Here is a 20467-nt window from a genome sequence, read left to right as displayed (position 1 = left end):
TCTTTTGATGTATACCAATGATTGTCTGATCCCTGCCTCCTCGTAGAGGCAGTTGCTATAGGATCAAGATAAACTTCTCGCCTTTTATCTCAATCTGGGAATTATGATAAAATAGCATGAGTCAAATCTCAACACCAAAGCATTGGTTTTAATATCTGTGCCTCCGGATAGACACGGCAGCAGCAAGTCTTTCTATCAGACAATTGCACCAGCAAGCTCGGAGAGGTAGCACAACCATTCTATCTTGATGATACTTCCAGCTCAATATTAGTAGGTCTTCCTTGTTGGAGAAGCTGATTCTTCAGGCGAGTCACAAGCATCCCGACAAGAGACCCCTTCAGTGGTGTTGGATGATCACTGGTTGGCCTCCAGAGATAGCGACTGATCTTCTCAAATGGGTGTGAGGAACGAAACTTCACCAGGGGTCTCTCTCTTGACTCACGACCTCCAGGTATGCAACTGTTCTCAGATGCGTCAAAAGAGTGGTGGGGCTTTCACCAGAGTGAAATGGCCATGTCAAGTGTGCAGAAGAAATACATCTGAATCAGTGTTTTGGAGGTACAAACATTCCAAGAACATTTGAAGAATTACTTGGTAGTGTTGATAAGCAAAAATGCTGTAATAGCTTACGCCAACAATCAGAGGGAAGGTGTTTGTGCCTCTTTGCAAGTCGACAGAGCAGATGCAATTAGGGGCAGGAATTGCAAGGTATAACTGCACCAGATACATCCAGGGAACCCTAAATTTTCCCCCCATTCCCTCTGATTTGCCAGCAGAGTGTGTCGATTACACCATATCACCAATAAACCTGATTGCTCACAGATGTCCACAAGCTAAGTGGTATCCTGATTTGTTAAGTATTTTTAGTGCACCTATTCGTTGATCACCATCTCAAAGGGATTTTCAGTCATGCCTGTGGGTGGCTACTTCTCAGCATTATGCGTTGTCTTCTAATTGAAGAGCCAAAACCACTCCTTGTTGGAGCGGGACCTCACGCCCCAAAGCAGGAAGTGACCCATGATTTTAAGTCTGTTACACTTGCCCGTACGAGCTTTTGAGAATTTTGTCACAAAGTTCCAATTCCCAATACTGTCTTTTCTATTAGCAGTTATGGCAAAAGAAATTATTCCGACATTTATCCCAGTAAGTTGAAAGGTCTCTTAGTTTTGTGCATGACTCGCGACCAAATCCAGAACCCGTAAACACACAACCCAGGGTTGAAACCATCTCCATCCCCTCAATTCACGAAAGGTCTGGTGGTAATCAAAAGAAGATGCTTTTGTGTCCCCAAGAGGATCTTACAGTACTTCCTGAAGAGGACTTTATATCTCAGCGACTCTAGCGCTGGTGAAACAGGACAAAGAAAAGTGTCTAGAACACTCATTTGCCTTACACTTTTTCCTTTGAGGGGATCGAGGTGCCGATTCGAAATAAGAGCTTATGAAGTTGGATATTGATCACACTTCAGACTCAAAGAATCTTGCAGTTGAACAGCAAGAACGTCACAAAAATTAAAACAAACACAAAAATCAAAACTATTACAATGTACGCGCGTTTGAAACACATGCGTTACAAGTTTTTGCAGCAGGAGAGGCAAATGCATGGAATAAAAATTAATATGATTGATGGGTTTGTAAGTAATTTTGCTGATCAAACAAAATTGATTACAAGTTCTGAATTCATGAAGAGGGTCATTATTTGTCAACATTGTAAAATGTAAAAAAAGAAAAAAATCATTTGCCAATTTTTGGTTATCTTGGTCCAATATCAGAGGAAAATAAAACCAGAAAAAACTGGCAGTTGGCCATTACATTTTAAAATTGTTATTAACAAATATACAAATTGACAATACCACAACTAAAATATATTTACACAGTTCATAAATACTTCCCATACAAACTTTGCATCTTACACAAACATGTTACTCGTGTAAACAGTACAGTACTCTTTTTCTTCTTAATGAATCTACCCTGAGCAGTCTAAATGAGATGCAAAAGTGGCTTCCTGGTAAAACAAAAGTCCTACAACAATATTGGCTGCAATGGCAAGAGCAACTTAAATCATGTTATTTGCATAAATGTGTGATTGCACATTTACAGTGATTTACACCAATTAACATTATAAATATACTCTTATAGCTAATTATGCAGTTTACATAAAATTACCACCAAAGTATTTTTGATAGAACATTAAAGTTATGGAACTGGTTTTTAAGCACCTATGAAAGTACAGTACAGTACTGATATGCATACGATACAGTACGGCACTCGTAACACAAGCATCACAATTAGAACTGACATATTAGCCCCTACTTTATCTTTTCCATAACATATTATGAAGCCTTAACTACTGTACAAAATATATCTCTCAAGTAAAGTGAGTCACTTACATATAAGTGGCTGCATGATGATACATACTAAAAAAAAATAGTTTTTCACTAAGGTTTAGTTTTTAATTAAACACATTAACTGAATGATGTTCAACAGTGTGAGAGATCGGTGAAGTAAGAATAATTTTCTGACTATGAAGTGCAAATAATACTGTGAGGTAAATTAATGGTAGGCAAAGTAAAGTAGATTTATGAAAGGCTTAAAATAACTAGCATAACCATTAAGGAAGACATAATTATAACAATTTCAATTATAAGGAAGATATTTAACACCGTAAACATTTCTTTGCTAAAATGAGCGATATAAGTACAAAGTGTGAAAATGAGATATCTCAAAATTATGATGAATCTATTGTTTGTAATAGAGGTGATGAAAACATACAGTAGATACAGTACAAAAAAGAAAGATACAGTATTATAAAAATATGCAATGAGGCCTTCCTCTGAATGTGTATATGTCCTGAGAACTTACTTTATATAATTCATGTACAACTCGTAATTATTTGTTAGGGGAATAGATGAGGAAGGTAGGGCAAATTAGAAAACTATGATGACATAGTCTAAATTGATGGAATGTAACTGGATAACAGGCCCGATGCTCATTGCAGAATGTTTAGATTTATTATTAAAAAATAAAGTCTTAAATCATAGTGACTCAAGCTCCAGGACTTACTTGTATAACAATACACACCATCTGTATGCTAATCCTCAAATAATGACATTTTTTAATTTTGAAAATGGTCTCTAACATAGTCTCAACAATACATAACTAATGAGGCACAGAGTAACTATACCAAGAATCCATTTTCTAAATATCCCTAAAATAATTACTCTGCTTTACTTTCAGTATTGATTATTTTGTAAATAAAAAACAACCCAGCCAAAGTAAGTGGATGTCTAAATACTGGTAACTGCTTTGACTTGTACTAGAAAACTTTCAGCCAACTGTAATCTATGATTTAAGAGTATCAATGTCTAATACCGTACAATTTGTTTCACCACCTGAGTAGACCAAGTTGATGTACTGTACAATTACGTATAAGAGTGTAAACAACAGCTGAGATATTAAAAGCTACCCCAATAAATATTACTCTTTTTACCAAAGGCACAATATATCATTTCTAATTTTGACACCACCTGTATAAAAACGCTTCACAGCCATGACATCATAATAGAGCTTCAGTTGTAGAACTTAAAAAGCTACTCTGACATTTGGCTTTTTACAACCAAATATGTATTATTAACTGGAAAAAAACTGACCATTTGGCCAAATTATACTTAAACAATAATGTCTTTGGTCATGGAGTTAAGCAAGTTGGGTAACGGTGACTATTTGCACACCTGGTGAATCTGTACATTTATTGTGTCTATACTGTAATGAATTGTCTTCAGCCCCCCCTCCAAAAAAAAAAAAACTATGGCCACTGTACATCAATGATACCTAACATCTAAAGTGGTACAAAGGTACCACTTCCTTTAAAAAAGAAATGATGATGAAGCGATGAATCATGAAATGGCATTGTAATGAAGTGATTTTTATGATATACAACATGAATATTTTTGTTTGTAACTGTAAGTGAAAATGAGTTGCTAAAATGAAAATGAATCTAATAAACCAATGGAATTAGCTATGCCATATTCTATTCCTGTCAACTTTATAGAACCATAACTAATTCTTTGGTTTATTAATACAAAATAATGTCCATGTATCGAGAAACTAATGAGTTAATCCTTAAAATTACCAAATATCACATAAAAACTCTCAAAAAAATATAAAAAACGGCTAATTTGCCAAATATTTACGTCCCGCTTCTTTTATCCTCTTCTGCATATGAAGGAAATCTAGCAATATCTACAATTTCTTCCATTTTATAAGAAGGATACAAAGCATTTTGTCGAGTACGGCGATTGACTCCTTTAGAGTATCCATCCCAATGATTTCCTGCTATTCCTACTACATCACCTGCCCTCAAGATCATTTCATCTGACCTGAAAATAGAGACATGGTAAGAAAAAATTAATCCAAGTGGATTTTCCCATTCCACCACTTGGCATTAGTTACTGTAGTGAAAAAAATCTTAGTTTTCCACAACCTCCAAGCCTAATTAGGCTCTTTTTGTGATAGCCCCCCCAAAAAAATTCTGTATACATTATTAAAATTTTTTATTTGCTTAGATAGTTAATTATAGCAGTAGAGAACATTTCATTATTAGTCATATGTTCTAGTGAATACAGTAGTGGTTAAATTTTAATACACAAGTATCCCTGTAGGTAAGAGATTATTATCTTACAGGGGATATGATGGTGAAATTCAGTGTCCACTAATTATAAATATTGCTAATTATTGGTAGGTGTTGAAAGTTAAAATTTAAGCAATTTGATGTAAAAAAAAAAATAAAACATATCAGACACACAATTTATGTATCCCTTTTCTAAAACGGTTTTCCCAACATTGAGAAGAAGTTCTGGACAGATTTATGGATAGCTTGGACACTAAAATTCTATCTAGAGCATGTAACCATAGCAGAAAGGACTGCTGTATATTAATTTAAAGAATCATTCTATTTAAAATGAATATGCTATACCTAAGCATTGAATAGGTACAGTAACAGGTTATAATAATATTGGAAGGTCACTGGCATATCTGATTGTTATTAAGAGCCACTTTAGCTATCTTGTCTGTATTTTCCTTTCCCATAATATCAAGGTTAGCTGGAAACCAACTTATTTCAACATTTGTGTTAACTTTATATGATTTATAGTGAAAACTTAATTTTGTGTACAAGATTTTTGAGAATTTTTTTTTTTAGGGTTTCAATGGTACTGTACTTCTCTTTGCCAGTGGAAATTATATAATCTTACTGTGGCAGTTTTTGTTACTTTAACTGCACAAGGGCTGTAGCACAAACAGGTAGTGTCGGACAATGAAGATTTAATAGGTTTATTAGCTTTAACTTGAAATGGAGGAGCATGATTCCTCGTGAAAATCACAAGAGGTAGAGGGAATTCACCACTTTAAACTATTAAAATTTACTAGGAGAAAAAAATCTAATAAGTACAGTATAATCAGACCATTATCACAAAAAATATGTATTTATGTTTGCTTCTCCCTATACAGAATTAAATAAGAAATTAGCTCTCTCAGCTCACTCATCCTGTACTCTCTTCCCAAACTACAATGTCCGAAATTTTATTCATTCCATTTTACCATGATTTCCTGGTAGAGTACTTCCATACCTACTATTTTTCTCAACCTCTGTTCACTATCAAAACATGATCTTTCCACCAAATTCCACCCAAAATACTTTACGTAAGAAGCCAGACCGCTTCAAAATCTCTCTCTCATATTCCTTCTCTGGGTGCATATTTCTGGTAATGAACTCAAAAGTATTTGGTTTCTCTGCCAATGGGAATTCTTTAATCAACTGTTTAACTATCTCTACATTTCATCCATGTTACAGCTAAAAGGGTTCTCTCAATTTATGCTTTAATTTCAAAAGGTCTTAAACTGAGTGAAAATACTCGACCTCTTTCAAGATCTTGCCCTGCATGACAATAAAACGTGTAATGAAAAAAATAAACATTTAAATCATACTATACAAAGCATTTCTTATCATTATTATAAAAAAGATAATAAAAAATAACATGAACTTTTACCAGATCATTAACTTCAGCCTTCAAGATCCTGCCAGTCCCATAATTAGGAAATTTAACAAAAGGAAAGCAAGCACATGGAATGATTCCAAAAAAAAACCTATGTATGTTTTCATATGAACAACTTGGCTTAAAAAAAAAAGTATTCAATAAACTTTTCAAAATACATAATTTTTTAGAAAGTAAGAACTTTAATCATGTAACCAAACTAATGACCATAATTACCTTGCTGGAGTGTGTGGAAATCTTGCTCTTTGGTTGTGAGCATTCTGCCCACCATAGTAATAGACATCATCTAAAGAACGATAGTAACCCGATGCATCTGGATGTAAGCTTTGCATAATTTCATACGCAATGCGACACACCTGGAAGGATATGGAGGGGTTTAATGAGGCAAATCAAAAGATACTTCCAAACTAACAGGAAAAAAAATAATGTATCTCAGTCATTCATTTACTGACCTATTGCTATTTTTGAATCTATAAATTTGTACAGGACACATTCATAAGGTTTAGTGTACAGGGGGTCCTCGGGTTACGCTGGTCCTGACTTACGCTGTTTTGTGGTTACAAACGAACGCGCCCCCACAAAAATATAAAAAATAATATTAAGCATCGTTCCGTCTTACAGCGTTAGCGTCATAAGCGATGTAAACAATTGCGAACTAGTTTCTAGCGCGCAGCGTATGAATACGCTTTGTGGTGGTTACGGGCGAGGAAGATGGCGTCCCTCAGTTCCAGTTCTATGCCATTTTGGTTGTGTTTGCCTGTTCTCTCTCGTTCTTTGGAACTTTTTGCCTTTCGTTATGGCTCCTAAGCGTAAGGCAGATTCTTCTGATGGTAGTGCGTCTATGAAAAGAAAGGCCATCACTATGGAAGTGAAACTAGATATTATTAAGCGGCTTAAAAACGGTGAAACTCCAACGAACATCGTTGAACATGTGAAGGGATCTGCTCCTATGAAATCAACAGTGATAACCAAGCAGTGTAGTGGTTTAATTATTGAAATGGAAACATTATTAGAGCTTTGGTTGGAAGATCAAAATCAACGGCGTATTCTGGTGAGCCTAATGGTGATTCAGGAAAAGGCTTAAAAGGTTGTTTGAAGCGTTGAAAAAAGAAAGGGGAGAAGAAAGTGAAAGTGAAGAGTTTTCGGCTAGTAGGGGTTAGTTTATGTGACTTAAGGCTCGGGCCAATTACCATAATAAAGTGCAAGGTGAAGCTGCTAGTGGGGATGAGAAAGCAACAAGTGAATTTCCTAAAGCATTGGCCGAGATAATTAGAGAGGGGGGTTATTCTGCTTATCAAGTGTTCAATGTGGATGAGACAGGTTTATTTTGGAAGCGTATGCCTAACCGTACGTACATAGCAAAGGAGGAGAAGTCAGCACCCGGTCATAAAGCCAGCAAGGAGAGGCTAACTTTGCTTCTTGGGGGAAATGCTGCTGGCGACTTCAAACTTATGCCCCAGCTTCCTCTCCACAATAAACCTGTCTCTCCGTCCCTTGCAACATCCCTTCTAGTGTGCAAGCCAACCATAGGATTTTATTAATATTTACTTTAATTCATGTGGTAAGGAATTGTTTTCTCTTTTTCTAGTACTGTTTTTATGTCATTTGATACATTTTATTATAGTACAATACTTTACAGTACAGTACAGTTCGTATAGAGTAATCTATTTATGGTGTTCCGACTTACACTGAAATTCGGGTTACACCATGTCTTAAGAACGGATCAACGTCGTAACCCGAGGACCCCCTGTATTATCATTAAGTTAATTTTATATAGTTTATCGTACATTTTAATTATTACAAGCTGGTAAAACAAGATACTAATATTTTTTTTTTTTCAAGTATCTTATAATTTTTATTTTTTCCCAACCATATAAACCTGGGTCCTTTATTAGGAGTATGATTTCAGCAAGGCTAGAAATGGCCATTTTAAATTTTAACAAGGTGGTTGTAGTTGCTGGAAGGTGAAGGGTAGGACCAACCGACCCAACAGCCAGGGAAATCTCTATAACCTAAGACCTGCAACTTGCCTGGCGTTTGAGGGGAAAAGAGTGTAACTTTAAGAAATCAGATTTGTAGTTAGGAAAAATAAAAATTACTTAAAAGATTTGTGATCATTTCTACATGAATGCAAACCCTCATTCTTCAGTAGGAGACTTATCCTTAAGATGGAGGAAATCACTATAACCAAACTGGCTGGTTTATTATCCTGGAAAATGTCAAGGCACTTTGGTCGTGGACAAGACTGAAAGTGATAACTCCTGTAAACCTCTTAACAACCTGATCATTAAAATATTGCAGATATTAGGCTAAGTCCCTATCAGGGAGAAATGGGCTTGCATACTTTCCATCCATCCTGCCCTTCGGATGGGGGGGAGGGGGATATTCTATACAGTAATACTGTACAAAACTTGTGACTGTAAATAAAAGTTACTCGGTTATGAGAGGCTTACCTGATTCCAGCATCATGTCTAGCAAATAATGGAACAACAAATTATAAAAAAAACTTACAACTTGACCACTATCTTGGACGAGATGGTTCTTGTTTCAAGAGGCAGCTAGATTTGCAATACAGGTTAGTCAGGAACTAGTGGTTATACTCCTGTAGGTGAGTTGATAGCGAAGGTTGTCACCGACAGGTTCTTCCTGAAAGTTAGGGGTACACCCAGTATCTCTGACTTGGTGCACTCGAACAAAGGATGGACCTTCCATTTTTTTGGATAAGCACAATTGATCGTCTCACGAAGCCAGAAGAAAAAAGTGTTCTTGGGTATCTTCTTTACCCTTCTAGTGCTGAGAAACTTTCTTTGGTGCTCAACATGGAGCCCTGGGTTCTTGTGAGGTAGTGTTGTTCTGTCTTAAAAGGACAGAGAGGGAAGTCATCCTGATTCCCTCTGTCACTTCTTGTAAAGAGATGGTAATGGCCAGATTCTGAGTCTTGGACAAAACCTACGGATCATATGTGAAGGAATCCTTTAATTTTCAGAATGACTCATGCCAGGCAAAATGCCATGCGACTCTCCTACTCGCTATCCCAAGACTAATGCTAGGGGAAAGAGTATTAACGGTCAGATCCTTATATGATGATCACCTCAAGGTCTTGTTTAGGGTGCACTTAAGAGACCAGAGGACTGGAGTGACATCCCATTTAGGACTTCAGAGGTCCCGGGAAGGACAATACTATTCAAAGTTCCTCATAAGCCTAGACCCCAAAGATCAAAGGTCTATACTGAAACCTGGCTAAAGGCAAAGCGACAGTCTTTTACCACATAAACTGAGAGGAGCTTCTCTTGATGAAGGTTGATGATGAAATCTGACAGTAGAAGTATCCCTTCTACGTAAAAAATTGCAGAAGAATTAGTAGTTCACTAGGTACCTCGAGGAGAAGCATCAGCAGATCTGAGTCCCATTCGTGTGGCCACTTGGGATCCACCAGGGTCATTCTGAAGACCAATGTTAACAACAGTGCTGACTACAGTAATCTGGGAATCAGGAAAAAGGGAGGAAAGGCTTGTACGTCCAGATTGTCCCAAGGGTGTTGGGAGGTGTCCTTGAATGCTGCAGATAGATCTGGAAATGGAGAGCAGAATACTGGTTCTTATTCAACTGAAAAGCGGACGGATCTATCAATGAAGATGACCCTACATTGTGCCTCTGGCAATAGAGTATCTGCTAGAACATTCCTGGAATAAACCTTGCTGACAGCTGTACTACGTTGTCAGCTACCTAGATGTGCACATGCTATGGCAACTTGCAAAGGTTCTGTGAAATAACACACCCTTGCTTTTTGTTTACAATGCTAGCCTGGTGTCTTAACAACTCTTCTGGAAAGCTTGCAATACTAGTTGAGCTGCTTGTATTTCCAGCAGGTTGATATGCAAGTGCTTTCTTTCATGGACCAAGTCCACAAGGCGGTCTGGTTCCTCAGGTATATCTCCCACCCCTCCTTGGATGCATCTGTGAACAGCAGTATTTCTGGCAGATGGAAGAGTGAAATGCCACTCGCCTTCCTCCATTGTAAACTTAACAGCGTTCGGTGAGAAGAGGGCCACAGATCCCAGCACTGGGGCATTCCTTCAGAAACCAATGGCCCACTGGTTAGCTGGCTGGTGAGCCAAGAAGATCACTACCTTTGCGCTTGAGATGACTACGTCTGTATAATTCCGCATTTCGTGATTTGCCAGATCCCAAGTAATGGCAAAGGAATCAGAGACTCCCTGACCACTTGCTTGGAGACAAGCCATGGAAGTGGCTTCCATGGTAGCAGACTCCAGGGCTAAGAATGATGTGCCTTCGTGCTTGAGTCTTTCCACCGGGATCCCTGCTGTCAGTGCTGTTATTGCTGGATTGATGGGCAGAGGAGTTGGATCTACAATACCTCCTCTGGCACATAAAATCTCCATTGTTGAGAAAGTGCTGGGGGCAGGAACTTGCTTGATTGGCTGGAGAGTAAAGAGTTCCTTGGAATAGAGATCTAGGCATTGGCCTAAACAGAGGCCCCGTGAGCAAGAATCAGCCACGACAATATGGGGGGAGAATTTGGACTCGAGGGGTGCCAAAGCACCAATCAATGGATATCATCCCTCCCCTAATAGGTGTTGTGGTGGTCTCCTATGGTCTCCTAAGGTCAATGAATTCACGAATTGGAGCAAGGACCTTGACAATTGTAAACTCAGTCTCGGAATTCTCTGCTTCCACCAGCGCCAAACCAGAGTCGGGTTTCGTAGGGTCGACAATGTCCCAGGAACTCCTCCCCCTCCTTCGTTTGGAGTATTTGCAGACCGGCCTAAGAATGGAACATGGCAAAGCCCTTAACAGGAAAATGGGATGATTGAATGCAGATCTGGCTTCCCTTTAGAGACTGAACTGCCCCAGGCTCTCCTGACTTTTATTAGCTAAAAGATAATTAAGTGCCTTACCCTCTCCAAAGCGAACAGGAGAGCATGGCGCAAAGTTACAGGGGATGGGGTAGGCACATTTACAAGGCCATGAGCAAGCACAGAGGCATAATCACAAACACGGGGGGAAAGAATCAGCCTCTGACCCTTGGGCATAAGGGTCAAAGGAAGGGGATCACTGCAGCCTGGTCAGGGATATAGGTAATTCTAGGGACAGGGGTAACACTTACCTTGGCCTTAGCCTTCTTAGGTCCACTTACAGAGACCACACCTACTGGCACTGGCACCCTATCTGCCAGGCTTGTAGCCATTTACGAGGCCTACCAGCCTTCCTATGCTTTGAGGGGGAAACCACAGGGGACCCTGACACTGGGAGTACCACTACAACCTTCAATACTGGCGTCACTTGGAATACTTGCACAGGGGGAAGATTAGCCTTAGCTACTAGCTCATTCAACAGTCATGAACGTCCTACCTGAAAGACCTAAAAAGACCATGTTATACGGTTATAGGCAAAGAGATCCCAGCCTCTGAAGGGGTGTGGTGGGCACTGTGTGTTTCTCACACACCAGCAAAACCAGAAAAACTCACGGACGTATATCTGAGGGCACCAAGCCCCTGTAGCATGCTCCCCAGGGACTGATCTAGGGGTAGCAAGAGCAGCAGCACCCACATAGGAGACTTATGCACCAAAAGACTTCATTATAGTCTTCTTGGGCATTGCAAAGCCTGATCCCAACCAAAGCTTTCTTCTTCCCTTCAGGGCGTACTGCCACTGCACCGAAAGCCACAACCTACACAGCACACGGGAATGAATGTATACAATCATGTCCCCTGACAAGATGCACAGAGGGAGTGTGGATCTACAACCAGTTTAGCCATAAACTGGTTGCAGCTCCCACCCTTCCCTCCAGCAAACACAAAATTCTTGCTTCCATTCCATAATTAACAAACACAACCACTTCCTACAAAAGAGTATGAAAATTCAAAAAGTTTTGTAAGGACCTGATTGTAAATGTAGATATCAAAGGCCGAAACAAAAATGAAGGCTCACCAGCTGGAAAGTGGGTGAGGCTCCTTGCCCCACACCCTCACCATCTGGATAACCGCTCCTTATTTAATCACAATCTCCAGCTCGTGCTTTAACAATCTCCCTAATTAGAGGACCCGGGTTTGTATGCTGCATAGGAACAAACCCCTCTTTACGTCACTCAACCTGAAGTATTAAATACAAAAATAAAATTGACGTCACGCCATTTTACCAGATCCTACGTCAGTTTCCACCTCTTACAATATAAAAGATGTGCTATACTGTACAGTACAGTAAAGTATTGTACTTCTCATAGAAGCTTATTAAAGTAGGTATCTGGTTTTTAAAAAATGATAGCAAGTTGTAAGTATTTTTATGTACTTAGTACGTGTATAGGTAACATATACAGTAAGTCACTTTATAGGGCAAAAAACCAACATATGTCGGGCCTCCTGGAGTCAATAAATGACATAAGGCGAGGTATTACTATACTTATTGCATGATACAGTAAAGTGCAACTGTTTAACAAAATACAATTCAATAAAATAAAAGTAACACTTTAAATGTTACATAACTGATGAATGCATAGAATATAACTGTACAGTATAGTCAAATAGGATTAAAGATGAATTTGAAAGTCTTACACCAGACTCATAATTGATTATTTTACATCAATATTATACTTTTTGGAACCTTGTAAATTTCATTTAATAGCCAAAATTCTAAAAAAAATATATACCTAATGCCTTTAGCTTACCTGCGAAGAAAAGGTGCATACTAAATAGTCAGTTAATGAGAGAAAATGAATGTCTGCAATTATTCCTTTTAAAGAAGCATCAGTATACCGCGTTGCAACTGCTGCAGTCTTAGCAATATTTGGATCACCGATAAACGTATAGTCCGGGAACCTAGTACAAAAAAAATAAGAAAATTATAATTATAAAAAAATAGTAAACACATGGCCTTGGGATTTCAATATTTTATACTAATGAAAACATGTTTAATAAGATATACAGTAATGTAATACAGTACCTGCGCTTTCATACCCACATCTTATAATCTAACAATAACTCAAATTCTGGTTTTGATTAAATTTCTACCAATGTATATGTTACTGAAATCTGAATTTCATTATAGACACTTGCACCAAGAATCCATCCAATGGAAGAGAGTTATCTTGCTAGGATCAAATGTAAGAAAGGTGTACCTCAGAAAATGAGGAATATACTGAGAAAACAATGGACAGTGAATCAGGCATTTGAAAGGGCAGTGTCAATAAAAGTATCTCTTTCGTAAACAAAGCAAAATATTTCAAGAAATTTTACTATACAGTATTTTATTTTCTAAAATAACTGCCAATTTCTGATTTTTATCTAACATTAGTCATGCTCTATGGTAGATAATGCAAACTGATAAAATAAGGTTAAGTATTATGAATAAACTCACAACCTGGAATCTCTATTATTGGTTCCAGATATGAGGCTCTCTACAACACTGCTATTGGAAAGTGATTATTATTAGTTACATTATGACCATTACAGCATTGTTATTATCATTTCATACATTGCATTATTATTGTTTCTTCAAACTTAACACTTAACCAATTATTTATATACTGTAATTTTAAAATAGGATATATACAAAATAAATCTAACTAACTACAATATGAAAATCTTTATCCAGCTTAAGATTTATAATCATAAGAAAAAATAATTTACTAAAAGTCAACAGTATACTACAGTACTGTACTTCTTATATAATTTCAATATACTGTACTTTGTGATACAAATTTCTTTATTCCTATAATGATATAAACCATTTTCCTTTAATAGTAGTAATATTTCAGCATAGTTGGAAACTTTGCTGTTAAAATTCCTAACAAGGTATCGGTGGGTACTGGCGCGTGGTGGAAGAAACCCCATCCCCCAGCCAGCTCACTGTGAAACCATACTCTTGGTCGAGAAGGAAGAATTGGGTGCAATCTAAGAGAACATGAATCACAAGCCTCTGGTCAAAAGCAGAGAGGAACCTTCATATCAATATCCTAGAGATGAAGGCAGCACTGGTGGCTGTACAGTCTCTCCAACAGAATTTGATAGTCCACCCCGTAGCGTTAATGAGCTACAACACCACTGTAGTCACTTACATCAACAAACAAGGAAGTACCGTACTGCATCTCAGTACCTATGCGTCTTAGCAATAGAAACACAAGAATGGGCACATGATGCAGTACACCTGTTTGGCCAGGTTCATTCCAAGGAAAATGAATGGGATAGCCGATAAACTACATGTATGTCAACGGAAAAATTGTCTGAGACTCCAAGAGAACAACCCAATTGATAGGATCTTCTCTGCCAACCACATATTCAAGACACCATAATTTGCTGACATAACTGTCTTTTCTCAGGTGGAGGTTATCCAGCATCTCCTCAGAGTGAGAGGTTTTCTGCAAAATACTGCCCAGACGTCTCAATATCTCAAAAGATCTTTGCTTAAGAGCTTTGGACTTTGCCTCTGAATCAGGCTGTAAGCAAATCTTAAGTGAAGCTACTCACAAGTCTGGTCACTACTTGGACATCATATGCACCGACTCCCCTCACGTTATAACAAGTAAGGTGGGTTCTCTAGTTGGAACATCTGATCATGCCTTGATTTCATTAGTGGTGAAGACTGAGCAGACTGTCCCTGATGTATCATACTCTTGTAAGATTTATATAAAATCTCAAAAAGACTGGAAAAGCATTTTGAGTGATCTTTTTGGCTTGTATTGGTCAAAATTGTATAATAGTGTTGATCCTGTTGTTTCTTTGAATGAGAATCTAGTCAACATGATTGATAAGCGTATCCCTTCTCGTATGCTAAGGTACAGAGTGGAAGACAAAGCATGGTTCAATGATGATTATAGACGTGGTTATTTGGAGAAGCAGGAGGCCTATCATCTTTGGAAGGGTAACAAATCAGATCAGACTCGCAATAACTATAATTAGATTAGAACTTTTGCTCAGAGTTTATGCTTCAACTGAAAAGGAATATAATTTAACCATAAAAGCAACCCATTCTAAGTACAACCCAGAGACATAAGTGGTGACTACCCTTAAATCTGCACTCTTGGAGTAGATGCAACAGTTCCTCTTTTACTTAAACCAGATGGCGCTGTCACTCACTGTCCAAAGGAAAAGGCAATCCTTTCAGCTGATGTGTTTAACAGTAAGTAACGAGAAACTTGATCTTCCTCGTTCTTGTTTTCCTGAGGCTAAACTGACTAGTTTAGCTTTTCGATCTCATGAAATTAAAGCTCTCTTGATGGACCTTAATTATTATGGAGGTGTAGATCAAAATGGTATTTTTCCTTTGTTTTTTATAAAGAAAGCAGATTTCTTAGCTCCAAAGTATGTTATTTTGTGCAAGTTAGCAAAAAGACGAGCTTTTAGCACTTGTTGAAGAATTGGTAATGTTATTCCACATGTAAATGTATTTGTGATAGCTCAATTCCAACTGATTACCGCCCAATTTCCATAACTCCCATATTATTTAAAGTTTTTGAATGTCTTTTGGCAAAACCTGTAAATAGGTTTGCTGACGGTAATTATCTTTTCGTTAGTTTGCAATTTGGCTTTTGTAGAGGCCTTGGAGCATGTGATCCCCTTCTTACAATCTCCAATGCTGTACAGAAATCCCTTGATTGTGGTCAGGAAGTTCGTTTGATTGGCCTTGATTTTAGTGCTGCCTTTGACCATGTTAATTATGAGGCCCTTGTTTTTTAACTAAAACATTTGGGAGTGGGAAGGTCTTTTCTCAGTATCATTATTGAATTTTTAAGTAATAGATTGGAAAGAGTTGTTGTTGATGGGCACCATACTGAGTATAGGAATGTGATATCAGGTGTTCTTAGGTAGTATTCTTGGCCCATTATTTTTCATACTCTATACACATAATATGTGATTTGGCCTAAAAAACAAGCTTGTTGCATATGCATATGATGCTAGTCTCTTAGCATTAATTCCATCTCCTAAATGTAGATTTGAAGTTGCTGAATTCCCTAATAAAGATCTAGTTAAAATTAGTGCATGGTGCAAATTATGGGGTATGAATTTGAATCCCAACAAAACTCAAAGTACGATTGTGAGTATGTCAAGGACAGTTGCTCCTCAACATCCAGATCTCAGCATTGATAATGTTACTTTAACTCTGTACGAATCTTTTAAAAATTTAGGTGTGATTCTCAACAGCAAGTTTGCTTTCAAGAAACACTTTAAGTCTGTGTCTTCTTCAATTAAACAAATACAGGTAATTGGCTTCTTAAGAGTCTCGTAATATTTTCGGTGATAAATCTATTCTGAAGAGGTGTTTTAATTCTTTCATTCTACATTATTTTGAGTACTGTTCCCTGTCTGGTCTTCAGCTACTGATTCTCATCTTAATTTGCTGGACAGGAACTTATGGTCTATTAAATTTCTTATTCCTGATCTAGAAATTAAACTCTGGCACCGTCATTCAATTAGTTCAATGTGCAAGTAGCTTACAATTTTTCATAATTCTGACCATCCTTTACATTCAGATCTTCCCGGACAACACCATCCTGTTCATAATACTAAGCATGTAGTTAATTTTTAATAAGTCATGCCTTCTCCATTATAAAGATCAATACTAAACAGTATTCTGGAAGTTTTATTCCAACTATGACCAAGTTGTGGAATGATCTTCCAAAATCAGGTGGCTGAATCAGTAGAACTTCAAACGTTCAAACTTGCAGCAAATGTTTTTATGTTGAACAAGATGACAGGTCTTTTTATTGTTTATATATAAAAGATACATTTTAAAGTTATTACTGTTCTTAAAATACTTTATTCAATTGTTCATAACTTCTCATATACAGGTAGTCATCGACTTGCAACCAATTTTTTCCACTGTGATGACGTCACAATATGTCGGAAATAGTACACTAATATGACAAATATTTCCTTGGAAATAATCTATTTTCTTGTATATAAATGAACTGATTTACCTTGATAATCTTGATAAGTAGTATTTTGCTTTCTTGATAAGATACAGTATCCATTTTCAGCAAAAAATACTTTAGGAAAAGTTTTAATGTCTGTCGAGTTCATATTATATGTCAGGTGACATCATATTACCGGCGGAAAGTGAGCCAGCAATTATGTGATTTCCTTCCAGTAGGCTAACAATTAGCATTATTATTCCCATTAAAGAAATATCAAGTGACGATGCAAAGTATTTTGTGGGTCTGTATCGGTTGTTATGAGTACTACTTAGCATAAATTTGACTCTACGCTAGTTTTATTTCACCTCTGATAAGAGATCGATATTTATCTGATGAAAGTACACTAATAGGACAAATATTTTCTTAGAAATAATATGTTTTCCTTTACATTATAAATACAAAATACTTTTGCTTGCTAAGTTAGTATTTTCTTTCATTTACTGCAAGAAAAAAGAAAAGTTTTACATATTTTGCAAGTCATTCTTTTTCAAGTTCACGTCACATGTCCTGTGACGCTATATTTCTGGCGGAAGGTGTTCTGGCAAACCGAATGATTTCCACTCAGTGTGTTACAGTGTAATCTTATTATTCCCATCATCGAAACATTGAGTAACGATATCAAGTGTTTCAGTTGCTATGAGAATAATAATACTTACTGTATATTTAAGAAAAGAAGTCTGATTACGTCATATTTCTAGCGGAACACGAGTGGCAAATCAAGTGGTCCTTTTGATGCCTTACCGAGTAATATTCCCATAATCGAAACATGGAGGAATAACAAAAGATTTCTAATGTCTAAAAAATTATGAAGATTTGACAGTGAATTAAAAAATCAAAATACGGAGAGAAAGATAAAGAGAATGAACGTATTCATATAATAACTAATTATAAGGGCTATTTATATAACCAACACTCTTGTTATTTGTATATGTGCGCATAATCGTAATACAGTACCGTGACCTTGAGATCAGCTGACCACCACCAAAAGTAAAACAAAAGTAATTGTTAATTATTGAAATGCTCCCAAAATTGAAAAATAGAATACAAATATGCTTCAATAAACCACAAACACAAAAAATGTCTAATGAAATATGAGGGCTTAATAATAAAACTAAAAATTAAATACTATATGAAGCTTTAAAAATTAACTACCGGTACACACGCGGGCTCACACACGCACAGAAAAAGAGATCGTATTCATGTGATAACTAATAATAATGGCTATAAGCAAACTATATGAAAACTATGATACCCTGTAACTATTGGTGATGATATGATATTCATCATGAAGATATTTGGAATAAATTATATAAATATGCATTGTTATTCCTGTGCACACAATTTCTCGATACGGTAGCGGGACCTGTAGATCAGCTGACCTCAACCAAAGGTAAACAAATAAAAGTGTAATTGTTGATTGTTAAAATGCTTCCAAAATGGAAAAATACAATGTAAAAATACTTTCATAAAGTATATGATATCTTATGAAACAAGAAAATGAAATAATGATATACAGTAAGAGAATATTGATATGTGACTAAATAATAAATCTACAGAAACTTCCCTTTTTAAGTTCAACACACGTCCAGATTGACTTACGGTCCCTATCTTTGTCGTAAGTCGATGACTACCTGTAGTTTGTTTCCTTATTTCCTTTCCTCACTGGGCTATTTTTCCCTGTTGAAGCCCTTTGGCTTGTAGCATCCTGCTTTTCCAACTAGGCTTGTAGCTTAGCTAGTAATAATATTAATACATAATATGGCAGGTCAAATGGGCCATCATCTGTGATTGGTGCTGTAGAAGGGGCACTTCCTCTATCTGAGTCTCTATCCAACTGATAGCGGACTTTAGTCTTCTCACAAAGAGAAAAATTCCTTTCAGTTTCAGTGGTACAAGGCTACCGCTAAACCTTGAGCCAAGTCTTCAAATTGAAAGGAGTTGAACTTTCAATTTAATAAGAATTGTCAATGTTAGTTAAGAGCTTCAAAAAACTTTGTCCACCAAGAGAACTTGAAACTTCCTCTTAGAACATATCAAGGATTCTCAGGTCTTTAAAAAAGATCTATGAAACCACTAAACTGAGCTTCATATAGGGACCTGTCCCTCAAAGCCATTTTTCTTCTGGCTTCGGCTTTGACAAAACAGGTAAAAGAAGTTCATGGATTGTCATATCTCACCCATACAGAGGGTTGTATGAAACTTGTTTTTCTTTGTCCCTGAATTCATGGCAAAATCCATCTGTAAACGACCCAAGATTAGGTTAATTTTCAATTTTCTCCCTTAGGGTAGTAACCAACAATCTAGACCAGGGGTGCACAACCTTTTGAGCTACTCGGGCCACATCATCAAACATATATCTAGTCGAGGGCCACTAGACTAGATTTTACATGAAATGATAAATAGTTTTTAGAATGTTTAAAGATAAAAAAAAACACAGTTGCTCACCTGTTTTGTTTTAATGAGATTTTTGACACTGAGATTCATGTACAAGTTTTTTTATGTTAGGATGGAAATTTGTGGTTGCCAGTCTTAAAACAGAATGCAGATTTTGATCACTTAGCCTGCTACGAATATTTGACTTGGTCTGGTTGAGCAGACTAAATGTTTGTTCACATATGTAGGTAGAGCCAAATAAGCTTGCATAAACAGCAGCTTTGTTTCTCAAATAAGGAAACTGATCTTTGGCCAAGCAATTATAAAAGTTGAGCAAGTCCCCTTCATTATACTTGGTACGAAGGCTGTCATTATTCTGAAGATCAATCAGTTCGAGTTGTGCTTCGAATTCTACTTCATCAGGAGATACAGAAAAGGGGTTGCTGAACAACTTCAAATCATTGACTTCTTTCTTTAGGTCCTCAAATCGGCTCTCAAAGGCCTCCAAAAGTTTTCCTAATTTTGCTGCATAATATTCATGTCTATTGCATACTTTGTGTTTCTCACACATAAGTTTGTAACTTGGGAAGTGTCCTAACTCTCCTTTAACTATCTGTAACTGAAACAATTTTAGTTTTTGTTCGAAAGCTGTCACATAATTGGCTAGCTGAGAAATAAGTTAGTTATTCCCCTGAAGTTTATGATTCAAGTTATTTAAATGACTTGTGAGATCTACAAGAAATGACAAATCACAAAGCCAGTCAGCATTTGTAAGTTCTGGTACTATCTTATTCTTTTCATTAAGAAATATCTCAATTTCATCCAGAAGACTGAAAAATCTTTTCAGCGTATTTCCCCTGCTTAACCACCTTACTTGAGTGAAAAACACTAAATCGCCATATTCTGCTTCAATTTCATCAAGAAATTGCTTGAATTGCCGGTGATGCAAAGCTGAGTGTGACTTGATAAAATTGACTGTAGAAACTACAACTTTCATTACATGATCAAAGTCCAGTTCTTTTCCACACAAATTTTGTTGATGTATTATGCAATGAAATTGTTTCAGTTCATATTTTCGCTCTCCAAGGTGTTTAATCAATAGCTGCACCAAT

The 20467-nt window shown here is 36.9% G+C and overlaps 1 protein-coding gene across 6 annotated transcripts in view; it reads right to left on the bottom strand.

Moving 5' to 3' along the window:
- Positions 1-1791: 1791 nt before the first annotated feature.
- FucT6 (alpha-(1,6)-fucosyltransferase) overlaps positions 1792-20467 on the bottom strand; it is a 606841-nt gene continuing 588165 nt past the window's right edge. For all 6 annotated transcript variants that reach the window (XM_068388480.1, XM_068388481.1, XM_068388483.1 and 3 more), the window contains 3 exons: positions 12738-12888; positions 6269-6408; positions 1792-4378 (listed from right to left, as the gene is read on the bottom strand). In XM_068388480.1, the coding sequence (XP_068244581.1) occupies positions 4189-4378; positions 6269-6408; positions 12738-12888 (481 nt within the window). In that variant the 3' untranslated portion in view covers positions 1792-4188. The remainder of the gene's footprint in view (positions 4379-6268; positions 6409-12737; positions 12889-20467) is intronic.

This window comes from Palaemon carinicauda, chromosome 15 (genome assembly GCF_036898095.1).
Source record: "Palaemon carinicauda isolate YSFRI2023 chromosome 15, ASM3689809v2, whole genome shotgun sequence".
In the NCBI taxonomy this organism is placed as follows: Eukaryota; Metazoa; Arthropoda; class Malacostraca; order Decapoda; family Palaemonidae; genus Palaemon; species Palaemon carinicauda.
This window is presented reverse-complemented; position numbering and strand designations above follow the sequence as displayed.